Source organism: Carassius auratus, chromosome 12, assembly GCF_003368295.1.
Source record: "Carassius auratus strain Wakin chromosome 12, ASM336829v1, whole genome shotgun sequence".
Lineage (NCBI taxonomy): Eukaryota > Metazoa > Chordata > Actinopteri > Cypriniformes > Cyprinidae > Carassius > Carassius auratus.
The window spans coordinates 19,068,651-19,086,048 of NC_039254.1; the positions used below are offsets into that span (position 1 = coordinate 19,068,651).

Below are 17,398 nucleotides of genomic sequence, written 5' to 3' on the forward strand. Positions count from 1 at the left end.
CAGTTTCAAAATATTGGAATAATTCAATTGTTTTATGTTTTTGAAGGGTAAAAGTTGCATTGAAAGATACATCTTATCAACTCACCAAAGCTGCATTTATTTGATCAAAAATATAGTGTGAACAGTAAAATCGTGAAACTGTTTTCCGTCATTTAATTTAATTTGATTTCTGTAAAAATTGACAATGAAAACTGCAGTAATGATGCTGAAAATACAGCTTTGCCAATACAGATATAAATTACATTTTCTAATATATTAAAATAGTTAGCATGTATTTTATATAGTCACAACATTACAGTTTTTACTGTGTTTTTAGTCAAATAAATTCAGCTTTAGTGCACGATAGAGAGTTCTTTCAGAATCATTTAGAAATCGCAATTATTCCCAATACGTGTTGCACGGATTTTTTTTTTTTTTTTTTTACATTCCAGCAAAAATCTACTTTAATTTAGTTCTCTCCACTTTGTGTTCATGAAAATGTAATTCTCATCTGTCCCCATCACTAACACTTATTTTTGTATAAGAGACAAAATGGAAATTTGATCTACAAATTCAAAAACCTTTTACTATTTAAAAAAAATAAAATATATTTCTATGTATTTTTAGATTTTAACTACTCATGTAATGATTTGTCAAAACACTCTTTAAATTGTATTGCACCTCTATTACCTTCATATTACCTTGTTTTTTAATATTTCAGGAATTATCTCCAAGGAAAAGTTAAAATAAAACACCCATATTATAATTTTATCTTATATTGTCTTATGTTTTTCAGTAGAGGATGATTGTAGTGTCAACCCTATTACCATGGCTTTGTAAACATTACATACAATCTTGAGCACAAGGCTCATAAATTACATTTTACCATTTAAAAAAAAAAAAATCAATCTTGTTACCATCAACTGTATGACACAATGCAACGAAATCTCTTTATCTGACTGTCAGTGGCACTGGTTTCATAGAACGAGTCAGTTGTCGTTATATCAGGCTTCCAGACCAAATCTCCAGGGAATGAGATTAACACAACGCAGAGCCCTTTTCTGCAGCATGTTTCATCAATTAGTCAAACTGACTCAAAGCACAGACCAGTAGACTTAATTAGGTCATTTCCCATTTGTCATCCAGCAATAAAGAGTTAGCAGAGGAAATGACCAGCTGTCTTAAAGCGTTTACAGCTGCGCCTCAGGGAGGAAACAATAGGGGACATTAGAAAATTAGACGGCTTTGCTAAGTTAAAATCATCGATAATTCTCGGTTGTATTGATCTGATGCATTAAAAGCAGAAACATCCCATTTACTGATTGTTTCACCTCTTTCCTCTCAGGTCAGGAAGTGTCAAACACCACTGGCACGAAATCTACAATTTTGTCGAACATTTGGCTGAGAAATTCACCAGGTACTAAAGCATCTCTTAAGCAAAGCACACAAGCCAACACAGCGAAATGCCTTGTTTTGTTGACATTATCCATTTGCGAAATATTTCCGAAGTAGGTAATGAGTGATTCAAAAAAATATAATAATTATACATTTCTTCAACTTTTAAATTTCTGGTGTGTTTCTCATCGTCTCTCAGCCCAATGCTGCGAATGTCCTTCATCGTGTTCTCAAGCAGAGGAACCACAATCATGAGGCTCACGGAGAACAGGTGCTCATCCAGTGCTGCACATTTGTGTTCTTTATTTCATTCTACTCATTTTTGTCATTTTGTTTTTTCAAAGGGAGATGATAAGAAAAGGCCTTAATGCTCTCCGACGAGAGATCCCAGGCGGAGATACATTCATGCATCTTGGTCTACAAAGGGTAAAATATTTAAATGAAATGTTTAGCATTCAAATACTTATTTTAATGGCTTTTAACAATATTATCTACATTTATTCACAGGCAAATGAGCAAATACACCAGGAAAATTTTGGTAGGTTTACATTATCATTATCAAGCCTCATTTTGTGTTTAACATAATATAGTTTAGGAACAACTTGAGTAAATGATGACAGAATCTTCACATTATTGGTGAACTGTCCCTTTAAGTGAGTTCATGATTGATTAAACTAGCTCTACAGAGGACACTAGTGTCATTATTCAGCTCAAGCCAGTTACATGCTGATTCGGTTAAACTTTACTATAATTAATGATTACCTGGCGATCTTGACTCCACTTTGTAGGAACTGCAAGTGTTATAATTGCCCTGACAGACGGTGAGCTTCAAGAACATCAGCTGATAGCAGCTCAACAGGAGGTAACATGATGTCCAGCATTCAGTTTACAGACATTTAGAAATATAAAAACGTAGAGTTTTTAATTGCGTTTGCATGATGTCTCCTCAGGCAGCTCGAGCTCGGACACTGGGGGCAATCGTGTATTGTGTCGGTGTTAAGGACTTCAATGAAACACAGGTACTGAAGACAAGTGTGCACTCATCCAGAGAATGGACTGGAAACAGATCAGATGCTCAGATGAGCTGTGAATAAACATCAGTTTGTCCTGTTCTAGCTGGCTACCATAGCGGACACCAGTAAGCATGTGTTTCCGGTCTTGGGAGGATTCCAGGCGCTGAGAGGAATGATTGACTCGGTAAACTGAAGCATACGGCTCTATGGAAGATTCATTAAAAATGCTTTTTCTAAGATGCATGTTCCTTGCTTTAAGCTGAAGTGTGGGATTTTTTCAGTGGTAGGAAAATGAAATTCTTTCATCGTTTACACACCCTCATATTGACTTTGGTTAACCTTTAATACACAAATTTAGATCATTTTAACGGGAGGTTGGTTTCTATCCCTTTACTGAAAACTGAAGATCCAAGCTGGTCATAAAGTCATTGTAAAATGAATTCATATGAATTATTTTATTAAAAAAAAAGTTTTTAAACCATTTTGCACCAAGCAGAAAGGATACACTTTGGCTTTAATAATAGTTTATGAGTATACATTTACATAAATAAATAGATTTGGTAAAAAAAAAAAAGAAAAAAAAATCTACATTTCAAAGAAAGAAAAAAAAAACTATTTCATGTTATCTGCTTACTAATGTAACATTTAAATAATAGTGTTAAATAATAGTCTTTGTAATTATTTGTGAAATTTACTAGCAATTTCTGAGTGAAAACTGGTAAATCCTAAACAATTATTTGTAGTGTAGTTTGAATTTGAATAAAAGATATGAATTCAGTATTTTCTGTTTTTAGATAATCAAAAAATCCTGCATCGAGATCTTGGCAGCAGAGCCATCCAGCGTTTGTGCAGGAGGTATGAAAATTAATATATTACACATACACACGCACACACACCCAAACACACACACACACACACACACAAACACACACACACACATATATATGCATAGTAGGCAACAATTTATCAAAAAACTCATTTTGGTTGGTTGATTTGATCCACTTTAAAAGCTGACTAGTGTATATATATATATATATATATATATATATGTATATATATATATATATATATATATATATATATATATATATATAATATAAGCTATGGTCATTCACCTTTCATTATTTTGTACATAAACCCTAATTATGAAGTTCTGCTGTAGGAAATATGTATTTTTGTTCATATATATGTCTCTCTGTGGATTATGTATGTGCCATAAATCTTTTTAACTCAGTAAGTATGTAACACTTAATGATTAATTTAACTTCCATTTCCAAAACGTCAATCTTTTGGACTAGATTTATATTGAAACCATAGCATCGCACATCATCAGATATATAATTACTCAAATAGAAATAAGGAAATTAACCTAAAATAATCATAGGGAAAATTCCTTTGTTGAACACGAGAGTCTGTGAGACGAATTCCCCCGAGAGGACACTTATATCTTTGTGGTTTAATATTACCCAGCATTCCTAGAGCTCTGATGATTTCAGCAGGAAGACATTGACCCATGTGCTGAAAATAGAGTGGATGTTTCTGAGGGAGATGACGTCATGTATCAGCGTTTTTGAGCAGCGTCTGTTGGAATCTGTGTTTCAGAGTCGTTTCAAGTGGTGGTGAGAGGGAACGGGTTTCGACACGCCAGAAACATCGACCAGGTCCTGTGCAGCTTCAAAATCAACGACACCGTCACGCTGAGTGAGTGCTCTCAGAGGAAAAAACAGCATTCAGAACTCATTACATTAATCGATTAATCGTGATTAATCACATCCAAACACAAGTATTTGTTTATGTAGTGTATGTGTGTGAACTATGATATTTATTATGTATATATAAACACACACACATGCATGTATATCCTTACATCTTAGTCTAGGACTAGACTTAAAACTTTTTATATACAGTACAATATTTTCTGACGTCAAGTCAAGTACTTGGTATAAAGTTTGAGAACGACCTATATCATTTTATGAATAGAAATATACAGTATATATAAATGCATGTAAATATTTTCAAAACACATGCTGGATGTATGTGAGTTTATATATACGTAAGTGCACACAGATGTTGTAAACAAATCTTTAATTTTAAATGCGATTAATCGCGATTAATCATTTGACAGCACTAGATGATATTCTTCTGTTTACAGACGAGAAGCCTGCGAGCGTGGAAGACACGTTCTTGCTGTGCCCCGCGCCGGTTATAGATGAAGTTGGAAAGTAAGTGTGAGGTCTGCCATGCATTAGGCTGTGTTTATGATTCCTGTCAAAGGTCACATTCCACTTCCTGCGCAGGTCATGCTCTTGATCCAGGAGGTTCATGGCTTTCTTTTCTTTTTCCTGTCAAAGCTGAAGAATCAAAGCTTTACATGATGTCAGCGGCTCTGAGGAGCCATTAAAAGCAGATAGTTCTTCAGACATCATTGTGTTCATCACACCCACTCTTTCTTTGTTCCCTATCCATTATTTCATTCTTTCCCTTTACTGCACCCATAAACTCTCAAGGATCCATATTTTCGCCCCCGCTTCTGCTTTCCATTCAACAGTGATTAACCAAATTAAATGCAGAACTGTTTCTTATAAAGTGTTTTTAAGAAAAATGGTTTAATTCGTAGTTCAACATTTTAATAATAATCATAAAAAAAACAATTCTTCCGGTCGAATTTAGAACCCTTTTTTTGTTCTAATAAAAACATGTATTTTTAGCTTCCGGTGCAGACTGAGTCCACCAGTGTTTGTTCAGATGTACTCACCATGTCAATGAACAGAGGCAAAAAAACACCACAAACTTGACTTTTCCTCCCAGAAATGATTGTGTGGCGAAACATCATTATGTTTTTGCACAGAGGAATGTGAAGCTAATCTGAAGTAGATGCTCTCCATCAGAGAAAGTGGTCTTATCTGTCAGAAACACAGACTTGGCCTCTGTGTGTATGAGATGAACCTCGGCAGGAACGCTTAACATTTGGAAAGCTGTTTTTATCAAATGTTTTAGACACTAGACAGCTGACTTCAACATAAGTTAACCAGCTCCCTGCAGAGCTCTGTGATGCTGCCAATTATGGTCTGCTAAACTTCTTTGTGTAAAAAATATAAGAGAAATGTAGCGGGTATGAAAACTGATGTTTGTTCTTTGCACTTTAGGGTGGTGTACCTGCAAGTCAGCATGAACGAGGGTCTGTCGTTCATCACCAGCTCCGTTCACATCACTACAACGGAGTGTGTAAGTCTGAATACAAACACTGCATCACTTCCAGCACAGCTACAACATATTTAATGATCCTTCATTTTGAGATTTGAGAATTAATTTTACTTCCTGAAAAAAAATCTTAATATTTACATTTACATTTAGTCGTTTTGCAGATGCTTTTATCAGAAGCGACTCACAATTGGGGGATTTATAAAGCGATTCTTTTTAAAGAGGCAAACAGACACAGGAAGTGTTCATAATACCAAGTTTTAGACATTGTTCAAATAAGTACAATCTAGAAAGAGAAGGAATAAATAAATAAAGATTTTTTATTTTTTTAATGATGAAGTCAGGTAGCATCGAAAGAGGTGAGTTTTCAGCTGTCGCTTGAAAATTGCTAGGGATTCAGCATTCCGGATCAGGATGGAAGATTATTTCACCAGTCAGGAACAGTGAAGGAGAATGTTCTGGAAACTGATTTTGAGCCTCTCTGTAACGGTACCACGAGGGGTCGCTCACTAGCGGATCTCAGACTTCTGGAGGGGATGTAGATTTGTAAAAGTGAGTGGAAGTAGAAAGGTACTGAGCCTGTGGCTGTTCTGTATGCAAGCATCAATGTCTTGAACTTGATGCGAGCTGCTACCGGAAGCCAATGAAAGGAGATGTTTCATTTGTAGAGGTTTGATTGTGACTGATGGAAGTACAGCCAGAAGAGCATTGCGGTAGTCCAGACTAGAAATGACAAGGGCCTGGACAAGAAGTTGTGCAGCATGCTCCGTTAGAAAAGGTCTGATCTTTCTGATGTTGTGCAGCGCAAACCTGAAAGATCGAGCAGTCTTTGCAATGTGGTCTTTGAAGGTCAGCTGGTCATCAAAGGTTACACCAAGATTTCTGTCCGAAGTTGATGGGGTAATTGTAGAAGAACCTAGCTAGATGGTGAAATCATGCTGTAGAGTTGGAGTGGAGCAGCAGATAGATCCAGCAGAATAAGAACTGATGATGTGGAATCAGCTTTTGCAGTCCGCAGGGCTTCCATGACTGAGAAGTGACTGATTGTTCTGGTTTTGCCTGTGAAGAATGTGCTGAAATCATCAGCTGTTGTAGAAGTAGTAGGAGGTGGTGTGTGTGTGTGTGGGGGGGGGGGGGCACAGGAGAGAATTAAATGGTTGATATTATCAAAATAATTACATTCTTTAAAAAGTTGAGATTCTAAGCTTTAAAATTATACTTATTTTGTGTTATTGATTAACTATAACAGAAAAGAATGCAATGAGCTCGTAATCATTACTTTATAAGTTGAAAATATGAAATCTCCAATAGCAGGTGAAGACAGCAGAGAAGTGTTTTCTCGGCACAATGGAGTGCATTGTTTTGTTAACTTTGTGGTTTATTATTTTGAGTCGTGTGGGACGCAGTAACACATCTATCACTTTTGCCGCACAGAAATATTCACGCAATCATGCAGCATGCATCAGAAGATCTACACTCTGGTGCGGTTAGCGCTCACACTCACTGATCTATATATAACTGAACCGTGCTCTTGCCCACCTCTTCCAACCCAGCCAGGACTGCTAAATGGAACTATCTCACTACGAGCCAGACTCTGGGGGTCAAACTCACTCTGGCACGGTTCAGATAGCCTGGTGTGAGCATACCCTAATTATTCTCCTGCATCCCGCACACACTCATCTTTACCCACACATCAAGTGTTGTCCTGCGCCACATTCTGTTGCGATGGGTCGCGCGACTGTACAGGTCTGTAATATGAAGATGCCTGTTATAATGTTATGATCAAGGCTCTGGACTCTGGACTATAACAAACTATAAAATATTTTCTATAAAAACGTTAATGTCCTGGCAGTGACAAATAGCTTGTTTTATATTTAATTTAATGACATTAATGTTATAAGTTGAGTTATTCATTTTTTGCATAGCAATGCGATTCATTGCAGACAATAATGCGATTAATCACGAAAATAAATAAACATTGCCCAGCACTAATATATATATAAAAGTGTGTGTGTGTGTGTGTGTGTGTGTGTGTGTGTGTGTGTGTGTGTGTGTGTGTTATTACATTAAAAATGATTGGAGAGTTTGTGTGTGGTCTTTAGTTCGTAACGCCTTTTATTCTTTGCATTCTCCTCTCCTCACGTTCAGCTCATCCCCTATCATAATTTTCTCTTCACGAACCCCTTCCCCCCAGAAACACACACACACACACATCAAGGGACGAACCACAGACAAAGCCCCTGAATGATCCCATCTCTGGCTTCAGGCCACGACCACAGAGCCACTTTTATGAAGCATTTCTTCTCCAAATACTTTACAAATGCACTGTGTGCTTCCCGTTCTTTTCCCATGACTTACTTTCTAACAATGAGGTCACACAGTTTTTTGTGGTCATAGCTTGTCTTTGGATGAAAATGACCAATTCATTCATTTTACACCATTTTACTTTTTAAAGACAAAAATTTTTGTAAATAATTTTAAACATTATTTTGACAGGTCATTTTTGTTCACTTTAGAATTTAGATTTAGATGTGTAGATTTGATGTTGTATGTTTTATTTTATTGTAAAAACTGGCATAATATTTTAATAATATTTAAACATTGTTTGATGTCATAGTGAGCTATTTACAGCATTTTACTAATATTAGTTTTTTTATAATATTTAAACATATTTTATATTCATTGGTTTTATACCATTTTTTTATACCAAAGTTTTACTGACAAAAATTACATAATTTCTCACAATATTTGACATCATCATCATGTCATATTCATTAATTTGACATTTTACTGAAACTAATGATTTGTTAAATATATATATATATATATATATATATATATATATATATATATATATATATATATATATATATATAAAAAACATATTACATAACATACTAATGTCAACCAAATAAATGTATTAACATAAACAAGAAATATAACTATATTGCATGGTTATATTTTTCTTCCATGTTATAAATTAAAATAATTTAATTATTATTCATAAATGCATATTTTTAATCTCATCTTCGCTATTGTCAATATATTGAAAGTTAAATAGTTAGTTAAATTAAACTGAAGTTCATATTACAATATGGCATTACTTTTATCCGTGAATCATATAAAACAGAGTCTTCTCTGCTTCCCTTGTTTTTTCTCTGCAGTTCGACGGCACCATCCTCCTGATCACCCTGCTGGTGCTATTTCTATTGCTGGCTCTGCTGTTTATGTGGTGGTTCTGGCCGCTTTGCTGCACTGTAGTAAGTCATCGCCTCATTTACCATAAACATTAGTCTTCCTATGTTCTCACAACACATCTTCCAGTACTGTGTTAATCTGGGAGCCAAAAGCCAATGGATTTGTGGTAAAGACTAAAGTTGAGTGATTTAAGATGGAAAATTGGTCAATTTGTCTCAAGCGAGGTCATGATTAAACATGCTGTTCTGTTTTATCTGTATAATGTGACTTGTGTATGTGGTTATGTGATTATTTGACACATCTTTCCACAGGTGATCAAAGAACCTCCACCTCCTCCACCTCCAGAGCCAGTAAGTTACAGCTCTATCTGCTACTAAAGCATTAAATATCACAGACAGAGCACGTTGATAAATATTTATGGGTCTCTAGTAGACCATAGCAGTGGTGAGAGAGATTGACTGAGCTGAGATCACAGAGCACGCTCACAAATATGCATTTCCCCCAGTGAGCGTTCTTGCACAGACACCGTGCAAGGACAGGGAGGAAGAGGAGCAGGTCCTGTTAGTGGCGCCCTTCTGACCCGCCCAGACCTGGTTCCCAAAACTAATGCTCCTTGTGACAGCCACTTCTTGGCCGATTCCTTCTTCTCAACGAGAAGACCCCCGGAGATGCCTGATCATGCTGTCCTTTTTGCAACAAGGGTTGGAGTGAAGTCTGTCTTCCTCCACCTTCAAAGTCTATGTCACTGCAATCACTTCTAACCACGACCCTGTAGAAGGAAAGTCGCTGAAGGCTAAATCCTCCAGAGCCCCCCTCTAGCTCTTTGGACTTGACTCAGGGCCCATTTGAGTTTTTGCAGGCAGTTGAGCTGAAGTTTCTGTCAATAAAAACTCTGCTCTTGCTTCTGCTGGCCTCCATCAATAGGATAGGGGACCTGCACGCATTTTTGGTCGAGGATTCATGCCTAGAGTTGGTGCCTGCTGTCACCCAAGTAACCCTAAGGCCCCAGCCAAGTGCCCAAGTTTCCCACTACTCCCTTCAGGGATCAGGTGGTGAGCCTGCAAGCACTGGCCCCAGAGGAGGCAGACCCAGCCCTAGCTTTGCTCTGTCCTGGACACCGTACACAAAGCTTCAGGACCTCAGACCAGCTCTTTGTCTGTCACGGAGGCCGGCAGAAGGGGAATGCCATCTCCAAGTAAAGGATGGCCCACTGGATTGTGGAAGACATCACCTGGCTCTTCAGGCACAGGGTGTGCCCTGCCCTTTCAGGGTGGGAGCTCACTCAACTAGAAGTGTTTCATCATCCTGGGCACTGGCTCGCGGCGCCTCGCTAGCAGATATCTGTAGAGCTGTGGGCTGGGCGACCCCTAACATGTTCACTAGATTCTATAGCCTTCGTGTGGAGCTGGTATCCTCGTGTGTTCTCACTTCAGACGGATAGAAGCACTTAGTAGCCCCGGCTTCAGATTGGCTTACTATAACTGCTCCAGAGAGTCCATACAGTAGACCTTGTTGAGTTCCTCCTTCCCTTCGGCAGCCAGACATGGTGGAGAACCAGTCGAGGGCGAGGTTCCATATGTAGAGACCTAAGTGGATACCATATGTATAAAGTCCACGGTATAACCTCAGAGCCTGTGTTTCCACGGCAGCAGAAGCCAATTCTAAGAGGGTTACAATCACCTCCAATCTTCCATATGCACCTAACGATCGTTCATATGTGTAATTGCTTCCGAAACCTCCTCTGGAAGCTTCCGCAGCATCCTTGTTCCAGGTGGAGCGGGTATTTTTTCCCAGTGTTATCCAGTCTTACTGAGTAGGTAGTGCCATAGTAGCGGTAGCTGGTCTTCTCGTGCTGAGCCCTGGCCTGCGTCAGAACAAAGAGGCGCAGGTGGCTTTCACAGGACACTGGAAAGCGTCAGTCGCTGTGGCCTGGGAAGACCACTGGGTAGGGAATCCCAATTCCTTGGTCTTCCAACATGATGTTGAGAGTGACCAACTGAAAGGGAATGTCTCGGTTACATATGGTAACCCTCGTTACCTGAAGGAGACATCACGCCCCGTCTCCAGAGCTCCTGTACCACCGCTGAGCCTCCTGGTCACTGAAAACCTGAATATGCAGTGCACCTGCTGCCTTCTTATACACTCGCTGTGATCAGCTGCAGCTGGATGCAATAATTACATGCCAATGTGCATTGGCTCATTTAGTTTACACTTGAAGTATATTGGTCTATCTAAGCGATATCCCAATTCATTGGTCACTGACGTGACATCTCCATTCCCTCCTTCAGGGATACGAGGGCTACCATATGTAACCGAGACATTCAATTTACTCTATTTTACATTTCATGATAAAAAAATAAATAAAAATGTTAAATTACACTTAATTATCATTTCATCATGTGATGAGAATAATGACATTTTAAAAACTCTGTTAGATCATATATTTATTTTATAAAAACACATAGCTGCTTTTTATTTTCGGAAGGATACGAGTTAAAAAAGAGAGATAAGAAGTGTGATGTATTTGTTTTAATAAGTCAGTCTTTCTGTGTCTTAATCATCTCCCTAGTTCAGTAGTAAGTACACTACTTAGTGGGGTCAGGCATGTTATTTTAGTTAGTAACTTACAAGTGTGATTGTAGTTTAACTACAATAAATAATGTGAAGCATGTTGCTCGAAAAGGTACAGTTTCAGATCAGATCAGATATCTCGTCGTCTGTATTCAATAACAAAGCCCATGTCAACATCTAAACCACAGCAGATTTAGAAAGAACAGAATTTTCTTAGTGTGAGATTCATTAAGAGACTTTAATGAAAACCATCAGATGATTTTGAGTAACAACATCAACATGTCAAAGAAGCGCTTGCAGATGTTTCATGCCTCTCGTGCTTCTGCAAATGATGTAAGATGTTTTTGGTCTTCAGGAGTCAGATGATGAGGACGGGATGCCAAAGAAGAAATGGCCCACGGTGGACGCCTCGTATTACGGCGGTCGAGGAGTGGGAGGAATTAAACGAATGGAGGTGGGACTCCTCGAAAGAAGAGATGCAATCCTAGAAAAATGTGTCGTGTGATTATTATTGAAATAATTCAAAACACTCTCTGAACTTCACTAGATAAGATGTAGCTGTTGGAAGAATAATTGTCTTTTAGTGCTTATATACAAGAAGTCTATTCTGCTGGATCTAAGGCTGGATTTATTTGATCAAAAAAGCAGTAAAATTGTGTAATATTATTACAATTTCAAATAGCAGTTATCTGTGTGAATCTGTGTTAAAGTGTAATTTATTTCTGTGGTCAAATCTGTATTTTCAGCATCAATCCTCCAGTCTTCAGTGTCACATGATCCTTTAGAAATCTCAGTTCTAAGTTATTATTAATTATTATTGGTGCTTAATTATTAATAATGGTTCTTCTTATTAATATTAAAATGTTTTGCTGCAGTGTTTGCATATTTTTTATTTAAAAAAATACATACTGTACATATACATAAACACACACACACACACATCCAGATTTCACTCTAATTTATAATTAAAAAAAAAGTAATTTTAAGTTGCTAGAAGTCTCTGAGAAGTGAAATATTAAAAGATCTTAGAAGGAAACTGAAAACTGAAAGGCATGCTTTTTGCATTTGCTGAAGATCTGTAAAAGGTTTCAGAAGATAAGATCTGGTCTGATGTGTTGCCTCTGGTCCAGGTTCGTTGGGGAGGCAAGGGCTCTACGGAGGAGGGAGCCAAGCTGGAAAAACCCAAAAACGCTGTCGTAAAGATGCCTGAGCAGGAGTTCGAACCCTTTGAACCCAAGCCCAAGAAACAAGACAACAGGAAGCGAGCTCAAGACAGGAAGTGGTATTCTCCCATTAGGGTAAAGAAGCTTTGTCACTGTCATTATTGTTTGCTGAAGCTGCTGGTGTTCAAAGCACACTGTAAGTGTTATTGTCTCCTGTTCAGGGTAAACTCGACGCGATCCTGGCTCTTTTCAGACGTGGATATGATCAAGTTTCACTTATGAGGCCACAGCCGGGAGATCATGTGAGTGTCTAGATGATCAAAGTCTTACTGGCTTAGCATTATCTTTCATCCAGACGTATGAAGTCAAACTAACTCCTCCAACAACAAACAGTCTGACCCTAACCTCTTAAATCAACGTCCTATGGACTTTTTGACTCATTCTTCTTCGTCTCAGCCAGACGTTTCCTAACCTTCATTTGTTAGGCACAGCTCGCCACCTGCGTCAAATCTGTAGCCATGAAACTGAAATAAAACAAATGTTGATGCTTTCCAGACAGTCTGACTCTTACATATGCATAGCAGCCACGTGGTTTGACTTCTCAATGTCAAATCGCAGTTTATCAAACTAACCAGGTGTGAGTTAAACCGTTTAATATGTATCTAACAAAAAGTCTTTAACATTTGTTTAAGAGCATCTACCAAATTTAGCAACAAAGATGTCGTAAAGCCATTCATGATCAATGCAAACAATGGTTCACGTCGAGTTTTTGAGCCGGCTGGTTTTAATTTCCTCGAGCTAAAGGTTGCATGACGCAAAGTTTCTCCGCGGAGGAATGGTTCTGTAATGCCTCTCCGCTGCTCTGTGGTTTGTGACGAGACGCCTGAAAAATGCCCAGACTGACTCTTTTCTCTTGCTCTCGTTCTTTCTGAGCATGGAAAACAAATGAAACAGGCATCATTTCCTGTCTAAAATTGCATTAAGAGGACATAAACTAAATCCAGCAGTGCTTCTGCTGTGGAAGAAGAACTCGCAGCATCGGCGAAAGTTGAAAACAAGGTCATGCCAATGCTTTTACAAGAATCTCTAAAGATTTACTGAAGAAAGTGTAGTTATTGGAAGAAAAATCTGTCAGGTTATACTAGATAAATATTCATAGTATTAATGAATAAATAATTATATATGCAGTGCCGCACTCCAAAAGTTTGGAATAATTAACATTTTATAATGTTTCTGAAAGAACTCACTTGTGTGCATGAAGGCTGCATTAATTTGATAAAAAAATTCAATAAAAATTGTAGTATTGTGACAAGGGTTATAATAGTTAACAAGAACCATTTACAAATTAATATGTAATATAATTAATATAAAAACTTGCCAAAGCAACATAAAACAACAAACACTATATTAAAAAACACTATATATATATATATATATATATATATATATATATATATATATATATAACCTAACGCTAACTTATTCAAACTAAAACACACACACATAATAAAAATGTATAAAACTTTAAAATTAAAACTGAAGCAGAAAATAAAACAATTAAAACTAATTCTAAATATTTAGATATAATATAATATGTATTATAATACATTTCAGTTAGCTGCCAAAGCAACATTTCTTATTTTTATCTAATTTAACTCAAACTTAAACTGAAATAAAGATTTATATAAACTATGTAGACTTATTTTAAAACAAATAACTAATAAACATTACAAAACATACGACAAAATTACTAAAACTTTAAAATATACAAATAATAAAAAGCAGAATATACAAAAATAAAAACCAATATTTATAATACAAATATTTGTAAAATAAAATACTATAATTGTATCACAATGATCATCATGATTGTGAAATATTTTGACAAGTGTTTACTATTTGAATATTTGGAAAATAAATGAAAACATTTATTAACATTAATTTATTGAATAAAACTATATTAAAGGTCCCATTTTACGTGCTTTTTTGAGGCTTTGATTGTGTTTACAGTGTGCAATATAACATGTGTTCATGTTTCGCATGTAAAAACACAGTGTTTTTCACACAATTCACCTATCTGTATACTGCTGTTTCCACTGTCACAAAAACGGGTATTTTGTTCCTTGTACAAAATACTTAACGAGTTCTGTTTGGGCCAGCGGTTCCTGTGTTGTGATTCGACACCAGCTGAGCGCACGCTGCCCTCCTGGAAATGCTAGTTTTGGACTAGTTCTGAGAAGCAAGTGAGCAGGAGCATGTGCTGGAGATGTACTTATAATCACAGGAGCGTTTTTACTGACGAGATGCGCATGAAAATCACGTTCATTTTTTTTCACAGCCCTAACATCTAGTTAACAAAACTAAACAGCATTGCCCTTTGTGTAATAAGTTACAGAAACTGTTTAACGCACCAACTTAAATAATAAAATACACTTACCAGTTGTGGTCCATAAACAACGCCTTCTCCAGACAAAGAGGGAACTGCTCCATCTTTCAACAAGAATCTTTGTGCGAATCCGGCATTAAACTGATTGAGACTGAGGAAGCTGTCCTCAGCAAAATGTGCTGCACATAGTTTTACATGTGGATTATAATTTTCGGGAACCGAGTTAAACATAAATTGTAACCATTAATCTCTAAGTACAGCGTCCCTGGGAAGCCCAAGCAAAGATGATTGGACTCCGAGATGAAAATAACAGCGTTTCAACGACATGGCGACAAACACAAACAGCTCTTCCTTCTTCTCCGTCGGAGCGTAACAAGGCCACGCCCCCCTTTTTGTGTATTCATGTGGGCGGTGGTTAGTCAAAAAACTGTTTTAGTGACAATATTACTGCAGGAACTAGAGGGATGTAGTCCAAACGGGTCGTTTTTTGTAGGCGAATTCTGTTAAATCAAATATCTCACTTGGCATTGAACTTTGAGCTTTAGCATTTTACAGATATTATTTATACTCTAACAACAACATTACACACTAACTAAAGTTTAAAACATGGGATCACGAGGAAGGGGACCTTTAAGAGAACAAAACTGATGCCTCGCTGCTTTCACTGTGAAATAAGAAATAAATGTCATCAGTTTCTGTTTATTTAATAATGCATTATATTCGCACTACTCTTTAAACATATTTTGTTATGTTTTATGCTCAACAAAACTGAATTTATTTGATCAAAAACACAATATAAACAATAATATAATAAACAGGGTTATTAGACAAAACTAAAACCCCCCCAAAAAACATTGTTTCATGAAATAAAATAAACATTAACTGTGTAAAATTGCATAAAGAGGACATATATTTCTTCAGCAAGCGATCTGTGTGTGAATGTCATTTATTTGTCTTGTGAGTCTTATTTACTGTTGTCTGTCCAGTAGAGCTCCAAGTCATGTCAAAGCACGCTGAGTCGGCCTTCGAGAGAATGTCCGCACTGTGAGAGAATGACGGTGCACAGTTTCCCGCGGTGTTGGTCCTGCTTCTGCTGAGGCAGAACGGCAGCTGCACTCATGGGGTTCGCAAGTGGATTTGGCGGAGGGAATGGAGACGGGCGAGTCCCTATCTCCTTCCACTTCCGCCAGATCCGCGCCCAATCTTTGGAAGCCAAATTAAGCATTGATTGGCCCGCCGAGAAAACAACTGAATGGCAGCGAAGCAAGCTTGATTAACGCTTCCTGGGAACGAGTCAACCACCTCCTAGCCGGGGCCTTCCCTTCTTTCTCGACCTGCATGAAGAGATCGCCAGGACTTTGAAACGCCCGTTTTCAGCCTGCCTCTACATCCCCTTGTCTGATTACTACAGCAACATAGTGGGGATGGGAGAGCACGGCTATAGAGCGATGCCCCGGGTGGAACAGACGCTTGCGAACTATCTGTCCCCCGGTGCTGCATCGTCTCTGAAGGCCCCGGCATTGCCCTCCATGCCACTCAGAACAATATCGGCTTTGGTGGGCAAAGGGTATGCGGCTGCAGGTCAGACTGGTGCATGTCTGCACACCAAGGTGGTGTTACGGGCTTACCAAGCCGACCTGCTGAAAGAGCTAGATGAGGGAGAGGAGATCAAGTCACACGATATTTTAGAATTAAGAAGGACTGCTGATCTCTCCCTCCACGCCACCAAGGAGACCGCCCGAGCGATTAGACGGTCCATGGCAGCGATGGTGGCTGCGGAGAGGCACTTATGGTTGACCCTGTCTGAGATGAAAGAGCGGGACAGGGTCTGCCTCATGGATGCCCCAATTCAGCCTTTGGGTCGGTTCGGTGACGCAGTCAGTTCTGTCGTCAGCAGGTTTCAGGAGGCCCGCAAACAAGCGGCGGCGTTCCATAAGTTCCTCCCTCATCGCTCTCTTCGGGCATCTGGGCGGGAGATGCCCCAGCCGCACCCTAGCTCATCGTACCGCGAGGCCCAAAAGCAGAGTCCCAGCAACGCTCTCGGCCGAGATCTTCTAAGCCCAAGCAAGATCTAATGGCAGTTATTGAAGCTAAGAAGTCCTCGGCCAAGAAGCCCTGATGCCAGAAGCTCAGGGTTTCAGAGGGCAGCCTCTGCTGGGGTAGAGCGGTACACACCGCAGTAAACGATGCCCGTCTCGCCTCAGCGCCCTCTGGGGGCCGACCTGCCAACCCTGCCAGTGTTCCAGGGCGCAGCGGTCCCCAGCGAGCATCATTCTCAGTTTCTTCCACCCGTGCGCGTATTGGGGCTGAGACGCTCGCCGCCCCTGCAAGGGCCTCTTACACCAGAGGTCAGTCTCGAGAAACTGATTCCCTTAGTAGATTATTTAGAACCGTGGAAACTACTGCCAAATGTATCTCAATGGGTCCTGCAGACAGTAGAAAAAGGCTACCGTATTCAGTTCGGCTCTGCACCTCCGATATTCAACGGGGTC

General features: G+C 38.7%; 1 protein-coding gene across 1 annotated transcript in view; it reads left to right on the forward strand.

Moving 5' to 3' along the window:
• Window positions 1-17,398, forward strand: part of LOC113112065 (anthrax toxin receptor 1-like) — a 28,148-nt gene that overhangs the window by 5,617 nt on the left and 5,133 nt on the right. The window contains exons 2-17 of the mRNA XM_026277441.1: window positions 1,325-1,396; window positions 1,574-1,645; window positions 1,719-1,800; window positions 1,882-1,912; window positions 2,163-2,236; window positions 2,325-2,393; window positions 2,491-2,571; window positions 3,182-3,242; window positions 3,990-4,088; window positions 4,540-4,609; window positions 5,534-5,612; window positions 8,753-8,848; window positions 9,098-9,136; window positions 11,713-11,811; window positions 12,488-12,655; window positions 12,742-12,822. Coding sequence (XP_026133226.1) covers window positions 1,325-1,396; window positions 1,574-1,645; window positions 1,719-1,800; window positions 1,882-1,912; window positions 2,163-2,236; window positions 2,325-2,393; window positions 2,491-2,571; window positions 3,182-3,242; window positions 3,990-4,088; window positions 4,540-4,609; window positions 5,534-5,612; window positions 8,753-8,848; window positions 9,098-9,136; window positions 11,713-11,811; window positions 12,488-12,655; window positions 12,742-12,822 — 1,273 coding nt within the window. The remainder of the gene's footprint in view (window positions 1-1,324; window positions 1,397-1,573; window positions 1,646-1,718; window positions 1,801-1,881; window positions 1,913-2,162; window positions 2,237-2,324; window positions 2,394-2,490; window positions 2,572-3,181; window positions 3,243-3,989; window positions 4,089-4,539; window positions 4,610-5,533; window positions 5,613-8,752; window positions 8,849-9,097; window positions 9,137-11,712; window positions 11,812-12,487; window positions 12,656-12,741; window positions 12,823-17,398) is intronic.